We start from the raw sequence: 21,538 nt of genomic DNA, 5'->3' as shown, positions 1-21,538 counted from the left end.
TGTCTTATAATGGAGATTTTAATTTCCCAGATACTGACTGGAATTTGTGATTGTTTTCTACAGCAGCATGTTGGGGAGGCAACTAGAGGAAGTAATACTCTTGATCTGATTATCAGTAGTGATTCTTCATGCATTAAGAATCTGCAGATAAAGGAACCACTAGGTGGCAGTGATCACAGTGTGCTGAAGTGGGATTTACTCAACGTAAATCAGGGGTAAAGCGAAGGGTTTTGCTTTCATAAAGGTGACTACGGTGGTCTGAGACAGTATTTAAATTCTATACGGTGGGACCAACAGCAAATTCAAAATAGGAAGCATTCAAAGAATTAATCTTGGAAGCTACTGGGCTTTTCATACCAACTAAGAAATATTGTTCAAGGTTTGGGTTTAAATGAATGTCAGATGAACTAATGAGACATGTTGTTGTTGTTATTTGGATTTTAGGAGCATTAGCAACCAAGGCCATATTGCTCCGGGGATATGCGGTGGTCATTCCCTGATCTTTCCACATCCTCCCTATTTGGTGGTCACGGGCTCGAACCCCGGTCTAATCAAGAAGTGTGTGCTATGCACTGCTGCTCCTGCCCATCTGGCTACGGAGGCACCAATGAATGAGACGTGACAGAGAAGAAAATGCATGGGATACATATAAATTAATAGGTGACACGGAAGCCTATGATAGATATAAGCTGGTCTGTCACAAAGGAGGTGATTATTATTAATAGCTACATGGTGCAAGGAAGCCTGAGGTTTATGCTGCACCGGCCGAAAAAAATTCCCCAGGTTACCCTGAGAGAGAGAGAGAGAGAGAGAGAGAGAGAGTCAAAAGTCAAAGGGAACCACCAAGAAAGAGAAGAATGATGATATTCAGCTCAGGACCCTGGGTGTGCCAAGCCCATACTCACCAGATATGAGCCCCTGGGAGGAGACAGGCAAAGGCAGATTACGAAAAATCCTTGGCAAAGGATGCAAAGAAAAACAGCAAAGAGTTCTTTATTTATGTAAACCCTAGAAGGAAGGGGATGAATCAGATTGGTCCACTTCATATTGGGGATTCAATTGTTGATGATCCTGCTCAGGTAGCTAACAACCTAAATGAGTATTTTGCATCTATATTCACACATGTGGAGTTATTCAGGGAGGGGAATGCCAGAGGTGTATTCAACTCTGGCAGTAAGCTAGATAATCTCGTAATAACTGAGAGTAAAGTGGAAGAGAAATTGTTGAAGATAAACATAAGAAAGGCACCTGGGTGTGGATGGAATCTATCCAGTTATATTAAAGGAGGTAGTAAAGAAGTATGCAAGCCCTTAGCCATAATTATGAATGCTGCCTTGGACTCAGGGGAGGTACCCATGGACTGGAAATATGCAATTGTGACCCCAATTCACAAAGGAGTATCAAAGGACAACACAAGTAATTACAGACCTGTTGGTTTAACTTCCATTCCAGGGAAATTAATGGAGGCACTGGTTAAAGAAGCACTGTAGGATCATCTAGACAAGACTTCAGTTATAGCTCGGACACAGCATGGGGTTTGTTAAGAGGAAGTCTTGTCTGACCAATTTAATTCGATACTATGATGTGGTCACAAAGGAACTGGATGCAAAGAATAATTTTGATAACATATTATTATTATTAGCTACATAGTGCAAGGAAGCCTGAGGCTTATGATGCACCAGCCAAAAAAAAAAAAAAAAAATTCTCAAGTTACCCTGAGAGAGAGAGAGAGAGAGAGAGAGAGAGAGAGAGTGTCAAAAGTAGAAGGGAATCACCAAGAAACAGAAGAATGATGATATCCAGCTCAGGACCATGGGTGTGCCAAGCCCATGCTCACCATGGTCCTTGAGGTTGTCACAGACATTCTCTCAGATATGCCAGACAAGCTGTTCTTGCTACCTGGGAGTCTAAAACGCTGATGGAATTGATATTCGGGTGACACTCAAGTCAAAGTGGACCCAATTTCGGCGAAGTCCGGACGGTCTATGACAGCCAAATCCTCTGCTTGCACCTTCACGATGGTGGGACTGTTAGTAATCCTGGGTATAACCTTCATGCACAAGTACATGGTGGGTGACCACCCAGGTGTGAACCAACGTAAGCAGGGGTCGAGGTCGGGCGTTATATAATTATATTAGGTTCCAACACCACATGGAGGAACGCCGCCCCTCTATGTTACCAGGCAGTACTAGGTGGTAGATGACTCTCATCAACCGGTGAAATACCACCACTTTGCTTATTGGAGGCTCGAAGTGGTGGAACCCATGTTTAGTCTCTAGAGCTAAGTTCCGGCCAACCCTTCCCTATCTCTTCCATCATGCAGTATGATTGATGATTTTTGAGGTTATGATGAATGTCGTGGCGAGATCCAATATTCCTTACATTTCGAGGGTACAGCTCTAAAATGGTGTTCGCAGGCCGGCCGCTAGTTAGTACACTGGACTGAACCTATTGGGAACTCTCTAGGAAGCTTCCGGATCAGCTAGTGTATAATCTTGCTACCTCTACTCTGCCAGATAGTGACTGGAGGGAGTCCGAGTAGGGTGTATGCGGGGAGCATTGTCGAGGCCATGTTATGTCAAGGATCTGGGTATATTCTTACCACATGTACGCCATATCCAAAAATTTCATTACTTCTTACAGCATGTCCCACCCACTTTTTCTTACTATTGAATACACCATGAATTGTCAAAATAATAGAGCAAGCTTATCTGCGAAAAGATCTAAACCTCCCAAGGACTTCCTAATTCATTTCACAAATATACGTGGTCTCAATTCTAATCTCAACGATGTCCATTTCCACTTGTAGTCTTCCAAACCCCATGTACTTTTTCTGACTGAATCTCAGTTATCAGTTGATTCAACTACTGCTCATCTCAGATGTCCAAATTATTTGCTGTATGATTCCTTTCGCCTCAAAGGTGGTACTTGTGCATATGTCCGTTCTGATAATCCCTGTCAGAGACTTGGCAATTTGGAATCTCCTCTCTTTGATCTTCTCTGGCTTAAACTCTCTCTACCTCATTGTGTAAAATTCATCTGTTGTCTCTACCGTTCTCCCAACTCCACTAATCACTTGGAGCTCTTTGACTTCCACTCTTTGCAACTTGACTTTCTCCAGTCCAACTTTCGTAACAGTGAGGTAATTTTCCTTGGTGATTTTAACGTTCACAACTCCAGCTGGCTTCCGTTTTCTAGTCACACCGACCCAGCAGGTCGAGATGCTGAGGCTTTTGCAATTACTAATGACCTGGCACAGATTGTTCATTTACCTACAAGAATACCGGACAATCCTAATCATACAGCCAATACGCTTGATCTTTTTCTCACAAACAACCCTTCTAAGTACAAGGTTGAAGTGAGAGGTCCTTTAGGCACTTCAGATCACAACTTGGTGATTGTCTCTTCTCCAATGGAACCTTTATCTCATGGCTATTCCCAACCTCGTATTGTTTGGCATTACAAGAATGCAAAATGGGATGACCTGCGAGACTTCTTTTCTTCTTTTCCTTGGTCTGATTACTGTTTCAAAACTTCTGATGTCAACGTTTGCTCAGATCATGTCAGTGAAATTATTCTTGCAGGAATGGAATCCTTTATCCCACACTCCACTTTAAAATCTCGTCCTTTATCTAAACCTTGGTTTTCCAATAAATGTGCTAAGGCTGTCCAAGAGAAGAACGTTGCATATCGTAATTGGCTTGTTTCTAATTCTTCAGTTTCATTTTCTGCCTACACCAAAGCTCGCAACAATTGTAAAGCAGTTATTAACCAGTCGAAACTAGAGTTTGAACAGGCTAAGAGTAGAAAACTTGCTTCTTGCCCTAATGGTAGCCGAGCATTCTGGTCTCTTGCCAAAGCTATTGGCCGCAACTTTTGCCCATCTCTGCTCCCACCTCTGTCCAAACCAGATGGTTCTGTTGTCACTTCAGCCAAGGATAAAGCTTACCTGCTAGCATCCCATTTTTCTTCGAGCTCATGTATTAATGATCTTGGTAAAACACCTCCCACCATTCCTAACACGCTCCATTCAATGCTTCCTGTGGTCTTCCGTCAAAAGGATATCAGAAGGATTTTGATGAATCTTGATGCTAAGAAAGCTCCAGGTCCTGATGGTATTTCTCCACTTGTTCTCAAAACCTGTGCTCCTGAACTTACTCCTATTCTTTGCCGCCTTTTTTCACTTTCTTATTCCAAAGGTGTTTTTCCTTCTGCTTGGAAATTTGCTCATATCCAGCCAGTTCCTAAAAAGGGTGACAAATCCCTCCCATCCAATTATCGTCCCATTGCAATTACTTCTACTCTTTCTAAAGTAATGGAGAAATTAATTAACCGCCAACTCTTAAACTACCTAGAAACCTTCCGTCTGATCAACGATCGCCAGTATGGATTCCGTCAGTGTCGATCCACTGGTGATATTCTGGCTTATGTTACCCATTTATGGACTAATTCAATGGAAAGGTTCGGTGAAACACAAGTAGTTGCTCTTGACATCTCAAAGGCTTTTGATCGTGTTTGGCATAAAGGTCTTCTAAACAAGCTTCCATCTTATGGTTTGCCAACTGTTTTTAGTAATTGGTTATCCAGTTTTCTCTCTGATCGCTCACTGAGGGTGATGGTAGATGGCTCTCTGTCTTCTAACTTCTCCACTAATGCCGGTGTCCCCCAAGGTTCAGTTCTTTCCCCCACTCTTTTCCTCTTGTATATCAATGACCTTCTTCCATTGACTGGAAATCCTATCCATAGTTTTGCCGATGAGCTTATTTTGGCTGATGCTGCATAAGCTTGCTTTCTTGCATCAAATGCCTCTACTAATGCTAATGCTAATGATAGCACATTGCATTCAACTTTCCATTTTGAGAAACCTTGTCCAGCTCAATCAGCTTCAAGTTCTCGAAAATCTGCTGCCAATTCCTTAAATGCCGATCTTCAGGTAATTCTCCAGTGGGGCAAAGACAACTTAGTTGATTTCAACCCTTCTAAAACTCAATCTTGTCTTATATCTCGCAAAAAGGATTCTTCTGCTCCTATGCTTATCTTTAGTGACACTCCGATTTCTAGGCAAAATGATATATCTCTTTTGGGGATTACCCTGACTTCTAATCTCTCTTGGCACAAGCACATTACAAATATTGCTTCCTCTGCATCTAAAAAACTTGGTTTTCTCTTTCGCTCTCGGCGTTACTTTTCTTCCAAACAGCTGCTCACTCTGTATAAATCGCAAATCCGCCCTGCCATGGAATATTGTTCCCACATCTGGGGTGGTGCCCCCAAAACCTCTCTCAGGCTTCTTGATTCCATTCAGAAGAGGGCAGTTAGGTTAATTAATGATTCATCTCTAACAAAGTCTCTCCACTCGCTTTCTCATAGACGCACTGTTTCTGCTGCATGCCTCTTCTACAGATACTTCCATGGGCACTGTTCTTCTGAATTGGCTTCTATAATTCCCGCTCTCTCTTTCAAAACAGTCCGAACACGTGCCGCCACCAGCCAACATCCATTTACTGTCCAACTTCAAACCCACAGAACCAACTTTTCATCTTCCTCATTTATTCATTCAACTGCCGTTTTCTGGAACAACCTTCCTTCATACGTATTTCCTGAAAATTACAATCTACAGAAGTTCAAGTCCAATATCAACAAATATCTTCTTTCGTCTTCTCAACCTCCAACCCAAGCACGGTACTAAGTACTATAGGTTATAATACCTCTCGTGTTTGGGGTTCTCATAAAAAAAAAAAAAAAAAAACCAGATGTAAGCCCCTGAGGTTATATATTTGGATCTTAGAAAGGCTTCTGATACTGTTGCACAAGGAAGACTGCTGCACAAATTGGAGCAGTATGGCATTGGAGGCAAATTGCTGCATGGATAAAGGGATGGTTAAGTGGGAGAAGACAGAGAGCAGTAATCAGTGGACACTGCTCTTTGTGGACTAATGTTATTAGTCGAGTCCCCCAGGGCTCGGTGTTGGATCCACTGTTGTTTTCTGTATTTATAAATGATATTGATGATGGTATATCAGGCTTAATGCCCAAGTTTGCAGATGATACAAAGGTCGGCAGGGTTGTTAATAACACTAATGACAGTACACTGCTGCTTACATGATCTAAAAAAGTTGAGCAGTTGGGCTGAGAGGTGGCCAACTGATGTTTAACATTGACAAATGTAAAGTACTGCATATGAGAAGCAGTAACCCCAGAGTAATATATCAACTGTGTGGGACTTCACTGACAGTGGTAGAGAATGAAAAGGAGCTTGAGGTAATTATGCAGGCAGATATGAAATTTTCTGCGCAGTGCAGATGGTCTGCAAGAGTAGCTCATGGTGTCTTGTCAATAATATATAGGAATTTTTCTTGCAGGGATAAGGAGGTGATTATCCTCTTGTATAAGGCAATGGTCAGACCACACCTTGAGTACTGTATACAGGTCTGATCATTTTAAGAAGAATGTAGAGCTGCTGAATGAGTACAGAGAAGGGCAACAAGATTAGTGAATGGAACAAAGGGTTGCTCTTATGAAGAAAGGCTTAAGTTTTGCATATTACAGTGTCTGGAGATTAAGCACCTGCGAGGTGATCTGATTGAGGTGTATAAAGCCTTAAATGGTTTGAGCATGCTCAGTGCTGATGAAATTCTTCCTCTTGCTCAGAGTAATTGCTGGAAAGGACATAAATTCAAATTGAGAAAAGAGTTTTTAGGATAGATGAATCAACAATTCATCTCTCCTAAAATTTGTTCCAGCAATCAGCCACCTGCTGCTTTTAGCTAGCGGGTGGTTGATTGCTGGAACAAGCTTTCATCTGTTGTAGAAGTTGATAGCTTAAATAGATTCATGGCAGAACTAGACAAACATTTGGAGCAAGTGGATGGGTGAAATGAGGTTTTTTTTTTTTTTTTTCTGGCTGATACTGTATAAGCTTGCTTTCTTGCATCATGTGCCTTTAACTAATGCTAATGCTAAGTTTTAAGTCAAACAGGGATGCCATTAAAAGAGGAATAAAGCACTTTTAACCTAAATGACATCTAGTATCTGTTTATTTCCAGTTGGAAAGCAAACATTTTCCAATCTTAATAGTATTAATTTCTTAAAAACGTTACCTAAATTTGCTAATAATGAGATTGGGCAAAACCCCCAGGGATCAGTTAAAGGCTTATCTGGTTAAAGGCTTAGAATTCCAAACCAATGTCCCACCACCAAACCTACTGGATCCATTATTGGGATGTTTGGAATATTTGGATTCATCATGTAGATGATGTCTTCGCAGCATACAAGTACTCACCACATTCATTCACACATCAAGAGCCACCATACACACATCTCTTTAAAAATTGAATTAGAAAAAGGTAGTGACATACTGTTTCTGGACCTTTTTACCAGAACAAATACCAATACAACAAAAAAGTATAAAAAACCAAATGACACAGGGTCTATTCTTTGATTCTCATTCAACTATCCTTTAAGTACCAACTAGATGTCCTGAAAGGTTTCATCTGCCACCTCTGCAAGAGCTGTGCTCTCCATGATAAAATCCATCAGATATCACACATTTTAAAAAACTGTAGATATCTGAAAATCTCATTACTAGAAGAGTAAAACTCACAAAAGAAAATTTCTCTAATAGTGCTCCATACAATTGTCCAGAAAATAAACAGTTCATAACCATTCCCTATGCACTGCAAATTAGGAAATAAATTGTACAAATGTTTATATTCATTGAAGAGAAGCACTTTTTTTTTTTTTTTGTTAGTTGTTGGCACATCGGCTTCTGTGGCCATAATGTACCTCCCAAAGTTTTTGCATTTACTCTGATCTAAGCCTGAGGTGGGATTCGAACCCATGACCTTTGGGTTGCCAGACAGGCACTTTACCCACCAGGCTAGCCTGGTCGGCAAGAGCACTGCAAAATGGTTTATATTGAAAACTGCCACAAGTGGCCCATACAGCACTTGTCAGTGGCCTGCCTCTCAATTTGGGAAAAAATTATACAACTATTTTAAAAATCAGAACTGAATGTAAACAAAACACACACACAGTTTAAATTCCAATTTTATTGCCAGAAATTATGACCTGGGTTTCAATGACACATGAACCTACTATTCATATTTTTTGCCTTTTAGCATAAATTTAGCACAGGGAAGAAAGAGAATTAGTCAGCAACTCATGATATCAATTCTGTATAGACAAACATTGATTCATCAGTCTATAATAAATTTATAAACTTAAAATTACTTTAATTTTTTTATTATAAGAATTTAGCATAAAATTCCTTTATGTAGTTACCAAATTAGTATAACAACTTGTTCAGTACCTTGACTGATTCTACCAAAATAAAGTTTACCTACAGTTGTAAAGAACAAGTAAAACTTATTACTAATTTGTGAGATGCATGCCAAATTAAATAACTAGACCTACCTCATTATCAAGTATACAGATGATAATGAGACCTCAAAAATACCTGAGTCAGCAATGCAGATAACAAAATAAGTACGAAATGAGCTCACCCTAAAATGCATATGACAATGACAAGAGTACATTTAAAACTTAACTCTCTGAAGTGGCACAAATACTTTTCAATTGTTATTGGTAACGATTTGGCAAGTATTGGGTCCACTTCAGGAGGTTTAAATGTGTACTCACATCATTGTAAGATATGTGCCAGGATGTACTTGTTCCACTCTTTCAGTGTTATCTGCATTGTTGACTCTGAGATATCAATGTCCATATACTTGGTAATAGGGTAGGCATAGTTACACTTAATTTGGCATACCTCTCACAAATTAGTAATGTTTTAGTTGTTCTTTATAAGTGAATGTTTATTAATAAAAGGTAAACTACACATATACTGTATACTAGTAACCAAAAACACTTCATAGTGTCAGGCATGGATTAGTTGGTGGAGGGGGGGGGGAATTATTGATTCCAGTAGCTTCTGGATCCACCCATAGGTAGCACAAGAGGCATTTCCAATATAACATGTGGCACACTGCAGGAAAAGGTTGACCACTCTCCTGGGTAGTTAAACATGCAGTGAAGCAGAGCCACCTTATTGCCTGTTTTTAAAATGTAAACTACTGAGAAAGTTTAGTGTGGGTGATGTAAAAATTAGATCAAATGTATGTTGATGGTATTATGCTGTTATTTAAGAATTTTCTGAATAACTTAGATAATATGGCAGCAAAATTACTTACAAAAAATAAGTTATGAAAAATTAGGAGATAGAAGAAAAATTTTGAGTGTAGACTAAATAACCAAAAATTGGAACAGTTTGGTAATGTCATGTATCTAGGCACAGTGTTTAATAAAGAAAGATAAGACATAAATAGTAGATATAATAGTAATAAGTAAAGCAGGAAGATAGTATGGCTTCACAGAAAGAATGGGAGAAAGGAGATTAGTTAAACAGATATTCGAAGTGAAACTTTGAATGGTAATAGGACAAGAAATAGCCCCAAGAGGAAGGTGGATTAATGGCACCAAGCAAGCATTAGAGCAATGAGGGCATACTGTGACTAGGGCTAAAGATCTAACATGGAGGAAAATAGTGAAGGAAGGTATAGGACTGACTATCAGGAATGAAGAACTGATTTTTACCCTCATAGTGGCCATACACCTATTAAGTATAAAAGATTTAGATGACATTGATCAAAGTGTATGTAAACCATGCAATGAGAATAAAAACAAACAAATTAGTTAATGTATGCACTACTGACTATCCTTCAGTCTTAGTAGCTTTTCCAAAAGATGCTTCTGAGATTTTTATATAATTTAATTTAGAGCAAACTGACTCCTCTTCACTATTTCCTCAGTTTGAATATGCTTTGATTGTAAAGATCATTTAAAAGTACCTATTCAATTCCTATGATATTCTGTTCTGTGAATCCACCATTTCCATCTTTTAAGGGCCCTAACTTGTTTACTCTCTTCTCTTCACTCTTATATTCAATAACATAGAACTACTCATCCTACTTCTTTGGCCTCTTTGTCAGCTATTTTTCTGTCTTATACTCTTATACCCCCATACTCTAAACTTAATTTTATATTAGTAACAGCATATAATGCAAGGAAGACATAAGCTTTTGCTATACCAGCCAAAAAAAAAATTTTTTTTAAATAATAAATAATAATAATAAAATAAAATAATAAAATACTAGGGGGCTTCATCCCCTGCTTGCTGCACTCGTTTCTTTTGATAAAACAGAATACTTACAGAAGATTTCGACACTGTGTGTGTCTCTTCCTCAGCTACGAATACATAAATACTTTACAATATCTATATAATATTGGTGTAGATACACCATAGACAATTCTTAAAGAAAAACTATGATCGTAGTGTGAAAGACATAATTTCAGCTGTATCTCATAAAATGTGCTCACCCTTCACAATGAGTTACCAAGTAATGCTTCACTAATAAAGAAGACTATTGTTATTTATTCTAGGTGGGCGCCACCACCTAGACAGACCGTTTCAAATCTAGTTGGCTTTTCATCGGTGGGTGCCTTTAACACTACAATCGTAGCTTTTCTTTAAGAGTTGTCTACGGTGTATCTACACCGATATTATATAGAATCTTAAAATATTATGCCTTGTTGCATTTAGTTTATTTAAATAAATACATTACATATGAAAATGAAGAATGGTACCATGTGATTGTGTTAGATAAACATAGCACATGACCACACTTAAAAAGAAGCTTGTTTTACCACAGTAAAACAAGATTCTGTTATGTGTTTTTGTATTTGTCAAGTATTACACATAACCCGCATCTCTCTTCTCCCATTGGCTGAATAAATATCATTAGGAGGAAAATTATTTTAATGTATATAAAGATATATACAAAAAATATAATACACTGCCTGTGTGATTCTCTCCTTGTGTAGGTAACTGCCAGCTGACCTTTAAGTTCCCCCAGGCTGACAGCCTCAACCAGCCAAAGAGATTACCGGTTATTCCAGTACTTAACTTGCTGGATAAACAAAAACTTCCTACAATCCAGTCTAAATCTCTTTCCCTGTAACTTGAATTTATGTCCCCTAGTTCTGAAATCATTTATAAATGGTGAAAATTTCTCCTGTGTTTATCTTACTATCTCCCCCTCAGCCTTAGAGACCTCAATTAGGTCCACTCAAAGGTGCCTGATTGCTAAGCTCAGTAGCCCTCTGTATTCAAATTCTTTCCTCGTTGGAACACCTTTTTTGCAGATCTTATCAAACAGGCTGCCCATCTTTGGATCCTTTCAAGAAGTTTGGTGTCTTTTTTTTAAGCATGGTTTCCATACTTGGGCAGACAATTCCAAGTGTGGTCTTAAACCTGCTTTATACAATAGGATTATAACATCCCTATTTCTACAAACATATGTTTAGTAATTAATAAGACATCATAAATTCATTGATAAGACATCATAAATTCATTGATAAGACATCATGGGCCTTCCTTATTGTTTGTCTGTACTGCTCAAAGAACTTCAGGTCTGCCTATATTGTAACTCCTAAATCCCTTATTTCTTGAATATGCAAGCAAGTGTATTATAATTTTCCTTTACTGCTCAAATATACAACCTATGGATATTTATGCCTAAGGTAGGGGAAAGGTAGTACAATTATGGAAATAGTGCAGATGGTTCAACCTGCCAAGTTGAGATATGTGTGTGAGAATGGAATGAATACTGGGAAGAAGTATTTCTACTATAAGGCATAAGGTTACAAAAAGTTCATCGTAACAAAGACATTTCAGAAATGTGTATATGTGCATATCATGTCTATCTCTCTCTTCCTTATTTTCCATCCCCCCAAACCTTCCATTCCCCCCTTTTTAAACCATTATTCATAATTAGTAACTTTTATATTTGACTTGTATATAGTGAAAGAGGTACTTCAGCACAGCCAGCACTACCATATATATTAATGTGTATAAATATACACATTAATACAGGGTGTCCATAAATGTTTCCGATTTTGATATTTTTAAATTCAGAATTACTTCAAGCTACACTCAAGAAACACATACCAGCTGAAAGATCGATTCAATAAGTTTTATAAAGGTACATAAAGTCATTGGTAAAGTTCAATATGGGCACCATAAGTAACTCAAACAATATCATAGCGATATTCAATCTCCTGCCTGCCGCACACTGTGCTTCATTTCGCGATCAATTTTACCAAAGGTCTCTGCGATTTGTGCCTTCAGCTCCTGTGGTATCGTTGATAGTAGAGGGATGTACACATTGCCTTCACATAAACCCACAAAAAGAAATCCAGATTGTGTTGCATGAAATGCTAACACACAGAATGCTTTATCCAGCCCGATCGGCATTTTACCATTCTGGCGAATGTAGCGCTGTGTAGCAGGTAGAATGCAAAACTGGCAGTTGAGTGCCAATTTAAAAAAACTTATTGATCTTTCAGCTGGTATGTGTTTCGTGAGTGTAGCTTGAAGTAATTCTGAATAAAAAAATATCAAAATCGGAAACTTAATTTAAGGACACCTTGTATATATGGTAGCCTTTAAGTTTATGTCCTTGGTCGGCTCATGAAAGCCAGAAAAGATGCCCTTTTGCTCTTTGTCGGCCCCGAGTCCCAAGCGAGTGATCATAGCGATATTTCCAAAGTGATTTGAAAGCATCTTTTCTCTAAGCGACAGATTGTAGAGATTGTTAAAACTCTCTTTATTTATAAAGTTATTTAATTTTGGCTTTTTCTAAATAAAGAACTAAGCTTCGTATCAAGGAAGGAAAGACACCTTTCTTTTATATATATATATATATATATATATATAACCAATTTCTCTAAAAAACTAACCACTAATCTCATATCGCTTGGTCACTGGTGGCACCGCTCCTGCCTCCATGTGGCGGGGCTGGTAATCTGAGTATAATCCAATACTCAGGGCAAAAAGGAGCAATTATGGATCCATTAATATCACCGACTGTAGAGCCTACGTGCTCGCATGAACTTGAGTCATCTCAAGCAAAAAAAAATCAAAAAAGATGATTCTTCACATGGCCTACCTGCTTTCTTAATTTTACACTCGTTATCAACGAAACCTCTTAGTAGCTTATCGCCATTTCTTGTGCAGAAAAGCATAGAGGCTGTAGCAGGTACTCCCAAAATCGTCAAATGCCTTCACTCAGGAGATCTTCTTATAGAGACTTCCATCCCAGTCATTCTAGACAACTCCTGAAGCAAACGACCTTCGGAGGCCTTCCCATTTAGGTAACCCTGCACAGAACTTTAAACACCTCAAAGGGAGTCATCTCGGAATGGGACCTCCTTAATGTTTCTGAGGAAGAAATTGCCGAAGAACTTAAAGCACAACGTGTTGTCAGTGCTAAGAGAATTATGACCAAACAAGATGGTGTCCTTACACCCACAAGAAATGTTATCCTTACCTTCAGCAGTCCGAATCTCCCAGAATCAGTAAAAGCTGGCTACCTTTCCTGTAAGATCCGACCTTATATTCCAAATCCACTTAGATGCTTTAAATGCCAGAAGTATGGTCATTCTCAAACAGCATGCCAAGGTAGGACAATCTGTCCCCTGTGTGGCTCATCAGACCATTCCCAAACTGAATGTACAGCAGCAACGCCAAAGTGTCCCAATTGCCATGGTACTCACCCCGCATATTCTAGAACTTGCGAATTATGGAAAATGGGAAAGAAAATAATGAAGTACAAGGTAGAGAAAAATGTATCCTACCAAGAGGCACGGAAACAAATATTAAATGTGATGCCTGCCAAAACATATTCCAATGCAGTCAAAAACACTAAAGAATTTTCTACACAGATTTATATTACTATTCCTCCTAAATTATCTCTTAATCAATGGGCTAGATCCATCCTTGCAGATGGTGAGACACTGACAGCAACAAAGACAAAGAGTCCATCAAATTTTACTAATACAAAGCCATCCAAGCCACAACAAGACGTTCCCAACTCAGGCACATTATTAAAGGAGAAAGATGCTCATCGTACACAAAATAAACCAACTGAACGAACTATGGAAATCGATGAGAAGGTAGATAATGAGGATGCTGTTCTCCTGCTTCATGATGATGATGAGATGGATATTACTCGCCCAGTCTTTTCAAAACGAGAGAAATATAAACAGGATCGAGGGAAAAACAAACGATCAGATCAATCCACCTAACCTAAACCCAAGTAATGCAGAAAATTATTCAATGGAATTGTAGAGGACTAAGAAGCAATCTTGACGAATTAAAATACTTAATGCACCAGCATGATTCTGCATGTATTTGTCTACAGGAAACTTATTTATCACCAAATTATACCCCATACTTCTCACGGTATACACTATATAAAAGTGACAGATGTTCTGAGTCTCCAGCAAGAGGAGGAATAGCAATATTAGTTTGTAGTAATGTACCATCGAAACCCGTTCAGCTTTCCACTAATCTAGAAGCAGTAGCCATTCGTATTGTTCTTGGAATTAATCTCACTCTTATCTCCATTTATATTCCACCAAACGTTTCATGTTCCATTGCAGAACTTGACAATTTACTTAATCAACTGCTCCAACCTGTATGCTTTCTAGGTGATCTAAATGCTCATCATCCTTTGTGGGGTTCCTCGAACATAGATCGTAGAGGGAGGATGATCGAAACTGTACTCGATAACCATCACTTAACATTACTGAATACCGGTGTGCATACTTACATCCACTTGCCTACAGGTTCTAGTTCTGCTCTGGATCTGTCCATATGTTCCACGTCCATCTATCCTAGCTTTGATTGGACAGTATTAACTGACCTTCACAACAGTGATCACTTTCCTATAATTTGCAAAATACAGATGGATACAAACTATACATCTAACCAAAGAATTACGTGGAATTTTCACCGAGCTAACTGGGATATGTTTTCGAAAACAGTGCAATTTAATAACCATTTTATTCTTGCTGAATCTATTAATAATGCCACTAGACATATAGTAGAAGAACTACTTGGAGCTGCTGCCAGCGCAATACCGAAAGTTAACCTTACGAAACAAAGGTATAATTGTTGGTGGACAAGGGATTGCTATCTTGCCAAAAGAAAACAAAACAAAGCTTGGAACATTTTTCGCCGAAATGCTACAATGGATAACCTTATAAACTATAAACGGCTGAAAGCTGAAGCACGTCGAATTCGTAGAAAAGCTAAACAGGATGTGTGGATTCGATTCAGTTCTACCATCTGCAGAAACACTGACCCCAGAATAATTTGGAGAAAGATCCGTATCCTCAGTGGAAAGTGTCAACAAACCAAAGCCCCAATCCTGTCCTGGAAAGGAATGGATATTTCTTCTCCAACTGATATTGCAGAGGCTTTAGCAGAAACATTTGCAGTCACTTCATCATCTCAATCTTATGAAGACTCGTTTAGACGCAAAAAAATGTCCGTGGAAAAATATAAAATTAACTTTGTTACAAAACAATCTTATTCTTATAACCTTCCGTTCACTATGAATGAACTCAACGAAGCTCTCCAGAATTCTAGAAATAGTTCTGCTGGACCAGATGGCATTTTCTACATAATGCTTTGCCACCTAAACTCAAACTCAAAATCTATACTACTGAAATTTTACAATAGAATCTTTGAGGAAAATGTTTACCCTGATACATGGCAACAGTCAGTTGTGGTAGCCATAGCGAAACCCGGGAAAGATGCTTCCTCCCCCAATAGTTATCGTCCTATATCTTTGACCAGCTGTTTAGGAAAGATAATAGAAAAGATGGTTCACAAGAGACTTGCCTGTATTGTTGAAGATCAAGATGCTATATCATGCCATCAATTTGGTTTCCGCCGTAACAGGTGTACAACTGATGTCCACATCAAGGTTGAAGCTCTCACATTCGAAATGCTTTTCTTAAAAAACAGCATATGGTAATGATAACTTTCGATATTACCAAAGCATTCGATACAACCTGGAGATATGGAATCCTCCAAGACTTATACAAACTTGGACTGAGAGGTAACCTGCCTAGATTCATTCAGAATTTTCTTCACCTCAGGACCTTTCAAGTAAGGTTCCAGAATGAGCTGTCCAAAATTCACACACAAGAAGAAGGAGTACCTCGGGGATCAATTTTAAGTGCCATACTCTTTGTGTTACGTACCAATAGCATTATAAGAGACCTCCCAGCCACAGTAGAAGTTTTATATGTATGCAGATGATCTTGCTATTTCCTGTCAATCATCGAACATGGCTACCATTGAAAGACAACTACAGATAGCAATAAACAAAATTGAAACTTTATATGATGCAACGGCTATCAATTAACTGAGGGGAAAACAGCAGCAATACACTTCTGTAAATTACGATCGCTTCATCCGGAACCTGTATTAAAACTGAAAGGCAGAGAAATACCAATGACAGATTCCATAAGATTATTGGGTCTGAATTTAGACACCAAATTAAATTTTCGTAAACATGTAACCTATCTATGAACTACGTGTCTCCAGAAACTAAACATCCTTCGTGCAGTATCCTCAACATCTTGGGGTGCTGACAGACAGTCATTGCTGAATTTATATCGTGCTCTAACCCGGTCACGATTAGACTATGGAGCTATAGTATATGCATCAGCTAAAAACAGCATCTTACGGTCTGTGAACACCATTCAACACAGTGCCCTTCGATCGGCACTAGGCACCTACAGAACTGTAGGTGCCTAGTGCCTATATATTGTATATAGAAGCACACGACCCTCCGCTTTATCTTAGAAGGCAACACCTACTCTGCCAATATGCTGCCAAAATAAGAAGCTTTCCAACTCATCCCTGTTGGGTATACCTCAACCAACCTTTATGGCCAACACTTTATGAATCCAGGCCTAGTGAACCCAGACCTGCTGGGATTCGTCTTCAAGAAGTAATAAAAAAGTGGAAACTCGATCTCAATAAAATTGCGGAAAGTTCAAATATGCCTTTACCTCCATGGAATAGACATCATATAAACATTGATCTTTACTTCGCTCAGTGGCCAAAAAATACCATTCCACTATGTAATATCCGACAGTTGCATGCCAACTATACTTCACAACACATGGAAAACTCATAATCTATACGGATGGATCTAAGACCCAGTCACATGTAGGTGCAGCAGCAGCCATGTTCCCTTCGCATGTAATTTCAAAATCTCTTCCAGTTGAGTGCAGAATTCTATCTGCAGAACTGTATGCTATACAGCTTGCATTAAGTGAAATATATCAGCAGTCGTCCCTCTCTGTTTTAATATACTCGGATTCACTCAGTGCTATTTCAGCCATACAAGGCAAACGACATTCTCGTCATCCTCTCCTACAAGAAATTGATTTTCTAATCAACCTCTGTCAAAAGAAACACTCTGAAATAACTTTTTGCTGGATCCCAGGACACTGCGGAATAGAAGGCAATGAAAAAGCAGACATTGCAGCTAAGTCAGCATCAGAACTGCCAAACAGAACAAGCATAGTCCCACACACTGATTTTAGTCCAATCATTATTAGAGAAAATGAAAATGAATGGGCCCAAATATGGAAAAATGAAGTCAACAATAAACTACAGGAAATAAAACCTAATCCAGAAATATGGAACTCCAGCATCAGAGACAGTCGCAGAGAAGAAGTAATACTTGCCAGACTGAGAATTGGCCATACTCATCTTACTCATTTTCATCTATTGACAAACAAAAATCCCCCACTCTGTGTTCAATGCCAAGTTCAGCTTTCAGTAAAACACATTCTTTTGGTATGCCCTCGATTCAGAAATCCCAGATCCCTTTATTTTCAGAGTTCATACAATAACCAGAAACCAGTTACCCTTCAACAGATCTTGGACAATTCTGCGAATATAGACGAATTGTTTAATTTTATTCGGCAAATCAGATTTGATAAACAAATCTGAAAAAAATGTTTGATTTACATTAAAAACTTGGGAAGACACATCTTGGCCATTGATGTCCTTGTGTCTTAAAACCATTAAACAACAACAACTCTTTGTCAGAGTTTTTTTCAACAGGCTATGCCGTGCCTGTTCTTCTGTGTGTCCAAACTCAACAGATTTAGTTGCTGCCGGTTAGTTATGTTGTTCAAATGAAACAGCTCCTAATTTCGGAGTTTTTTAGTGCATCAACTACTTTTGGCTAAAAACCCCAGAATGATTTGCAGGAGAAATTCTACCCATCTCCACCCAAATTAGCTAACAACAGCCAAAGTATTTCCATTGGCAGAACAAGTTGGCAACTACTTCAAAAGCAGCATGCAGTAAAACTCCTCATCACAATACCTAACTCTACACCGGCACAAGTTTAAGAACATTTTGACCCAGTCACTGAGATGAAGGAAATATATGTGCTCAGAGGTTGATGGGGGGGGGGGGTAAGAGGTACAGTAAAACAACTGAACTGATTAACAACATAAATTTCATTGATTTGTATTGTTAATCATTTTCCTTTTATTAATTTACACACTGATTAAACCATAAAAAGGCAAAAAAAATAAACTTAGGACAATTACCTCTTTGTAGCCTAAACTATATAAACATTCCATAGCACCACTAACTGGCAAGAATTTCTGTATAATGTCACCCGCTACCAGAAGAGAACTGTATCTAGAATTTGTTGTATTTTGTATCAAGTCATCACAACAATGAAGCAAAAGTTGAGAGATCTCTAGAAAGACTTCCTCTGAATTATATTTCTGGAGGTCAGATATACATTGATAATCCATATTTTCGCTCTGTCTTGACTTTGCCATTTTGAAGGCACTGAAAAAGAAACATATATAGATACATATATTGGTTAATACTGAAAAAATATATATATATTTATAAGTATTTATAAATAAATACTTATAAATATTGCATTTATAACTATTTATTAAATACTTATAAACCTGATTATTTTTGAATCAGGCTTTTTTATTACTCAAAAATATTACAGACTAAAAATAAAATCATCTTCATATTGTTATTGATTATTTTCACAAAAAATTTCTAACTCTAAGGGAGCCATTGTGGCTGTTGTTAGCAAGTCTTACACTCACATTTTAGAAGCACATAGCACAGCTCGAATGCAGTGTTCCTCACTGAATTTTTTCCCCGCTGGTAATTCATACTATAACCTTCATTGAAAATGTTAAACAGTAGTAATTACTTTAATATATAAAAAAATTGAAATATCTCATTACCATGGCTGATAATGAATAATTTCAGTAAAGATCATTTACTGAAATTCTGCACTGATCAATGAAAAAACATTATTTGTAAAAAATAAAAATAAAAATTATAATCCTGACTGAAATGGTTATTTATTTAATAATGTTTATTATTATTATTATTATTATTATTACTACTAGCCATGTGGTGCAAGGAAACCTGAGGCTTATGCTGCACCAGCCAAAAAAAAATTTCTGAATAACCCTGAGCGAGAGAGAGAGAGAGAGAGAGAGAGAGAAAACAAGAGTCAGAAGTAAAAAGGAATCACCAAGAGAGGGAAGAATGATGATATCCAGCTCAGGACCCTGGGTGTGCCAAGCCCAAACTCACCAGATGTGAGCCTTAGTTGCTAATTGATGCAAGAAAGCAAGCTTATGCAGCATCAGCCAAAAAAAAAAAAAAAAAAACCCACTTCCACTTCACCCCTCTGTTCGTTCAAAATACCTGTCCAGCTGAGCCTTAAACTTATTTAGGCTATCAACCTCCACTACAAGGGATGGAAGTCTGTTCCACCAACCAACCACCCGCTGGCTAAAGGCAAATTTCCGCACGTCTATCCTACATCTGTCTTTCCTCAATTTGAATTTATGCCCTCTCAGGTGATTATTCTGAGCTAGAGGAAGAATCTCATCAGCATTGAGCATGCTCAAACCATTCAAGGCTTTATACACCTCTATCAGATCACCTCGCTGGTGCCTAGTCTCCAGACACTGTAATTTGCAAAACTTAAGCCTTTCTTCGTAAGAGCACCCCTTTGTTCCATTCACTAATCTTGTTGCCCTTCTTTGTACTCGTTCCAGCAGCTCTACATCCTTCTTGAAATGAGGCCTCCAGACCTGTATACAGTACTCTAGGTGTGGCCTGACCATTGCCTTATACAAGGGAATAATCACCTCCTTATCCCTGCTGGAAAAATTCCTGTATATCATTGACAATACTCCATGAGCTACTCTTGCAGCCCGTCTGCACTGCTCAGAGAACTTCATATCTGCCTGCACAACCACCCCCAAGTCCCTTTCATTCTTTCATTTGGATGTTTTTTCATAACATCTAAATGCTTTTTTATAAAATTTATCTGTCAGTCTCAAAAAACATCTTCAATATAGAGAAGTAAAAAACAAATCCTCTGAGTTCACTTTGTACTATCTGTTCTCTATTGAAACAGAAGTAATCTCCAACCACTGGCACATGAGCATCACAAAATATCATACACAAAGTGGATAAATGCCTTATTGTTTACTGTATGGGACAGTTGCAATGTTAAATAAAAAATTTTTGAATGTTTTTATGTTCTGCTTATGATTAAATAACATTAGAATAACAGGATGAACGATGTCTAAAGAAAGACATTGAGCTTCTTGAAAGGGTGCAAAGATGGGTAACTCGCCTGGTGAGATCGGCAAAAGGGCGTCCTTATGAAGAAAGACTTCGAATATGTGAGTTGCAGAGTTTGGAAACTAGACACCTTAGAGGAGATTTGATTGAAGTGTTTAAGGCTCTGAGAGGCATCAATAAAATGAATGAGGATGAAATTTTCAAGATTATAACTGATGCTAGAACTAGGGGACATAAATTCAAGTTACGGGGGGAAATGTTTAGATTGGACTGCAGGAAGTTTTATTTTAGCCAGAGAGTTATAAATTATTGGAATAAGTTGCCTAGGTGGTAGATGACTTTTCATCAACCGGTGAAATACCACCACTTTGCTTATTGGAGGCTTGAAGTGGTGAAACCCATGTTTAGTCTCTAGAGCAAAGTTTCCGGCATCCCTCCCCCCATACTTCTCCTTCAATCCATGCACGGTACTAAGTGCTATAGGTTTTGATACCTTTCGTGTTTTGGGTTTTCATAAAAAAAAAAAAAAAACCATGGGTGGTAGAGGCTGACAGTTTGGGGAAATTCAAAGGTCATCTGGATAGTACCTTTGGGTCAGGGAAGCGTATAGGATGATAGGTTCAATTTCCTTTTCTTTTATTAATTATTATTATTTATTTTATTTTTTTATCATTGTTTTATTCGGAGTTTTTTTTTTTTTTTTTTTGGCTGGTGCAGCATAAGCCATAGGCTTTCTTGCACCATGCGGCCATTACTAATACTAATACTGATTAAATGGAGTCTTACAAAAATGATAGGACTAGATAGAAACATGTACAAAGCAATGTCGGGAAAAGGTTGTGAGTTAGGATTAAATTTGAAAGTGTCTGCAATTCTGCCAAGACATGGTAGGAGGGAGAACGTGCTGCTAACCCTATCAATCAGTTAGACTCTGGAGAGACTGTGCCAGGCTCATGAGTAGAATTTTTCATAACATGGTCTGTACTTGTTACAGGAAGACTGTTTTATAAG

The 21,538-nt window shown here is 38.2% G+C and overlaps 1 protein-coding gene across 1 annotated transcript in view; it reads right to left on the bottom strand.

The window, feature by feature from the left end:
* The window catches only part of Pngl (N-glycanase Pngl), a 37,636-nt gene extending 18,899 nt beyond the window's left edge, over positions 1-18,737 (bottom strand). The window contains exon 1 of the mRNA XM_090386015.1: positions 18,493-18,737. Coding sequence (XP_090242141.1) covers positions 18,493-18,732 — 240 coding nt within the window. The 5' untranslated portion in view covers positions 18,733-18,737. The remainder of the gene's footprint in view (positions 1-18,492) is intronic.
* Positions 18,738-21,538: the final 2,801 nt, after the last annotated feature.

This window comes from Mastigoproctus giganteus, chromosome 12 (genome assembly GCF_048544385.1).
Source record: "Mastigoproctus giganteus isolate SK-2022 chromosome 12, ASM4854438v1, whole genome shotgun sequence".
Taxonomy (NCBI): domain Eukaryota; kingdom Metazoa; phylum Arthropoda; class Arachnida; order Uropygi; family Thelyphonidae; genus Mastigoproctus; species Mastigoproctus giganteus.
Note: the sequence above shows the minus strand (reverse complement) of the source record. Positions and strands in the feature narration are given on the sequence as shown.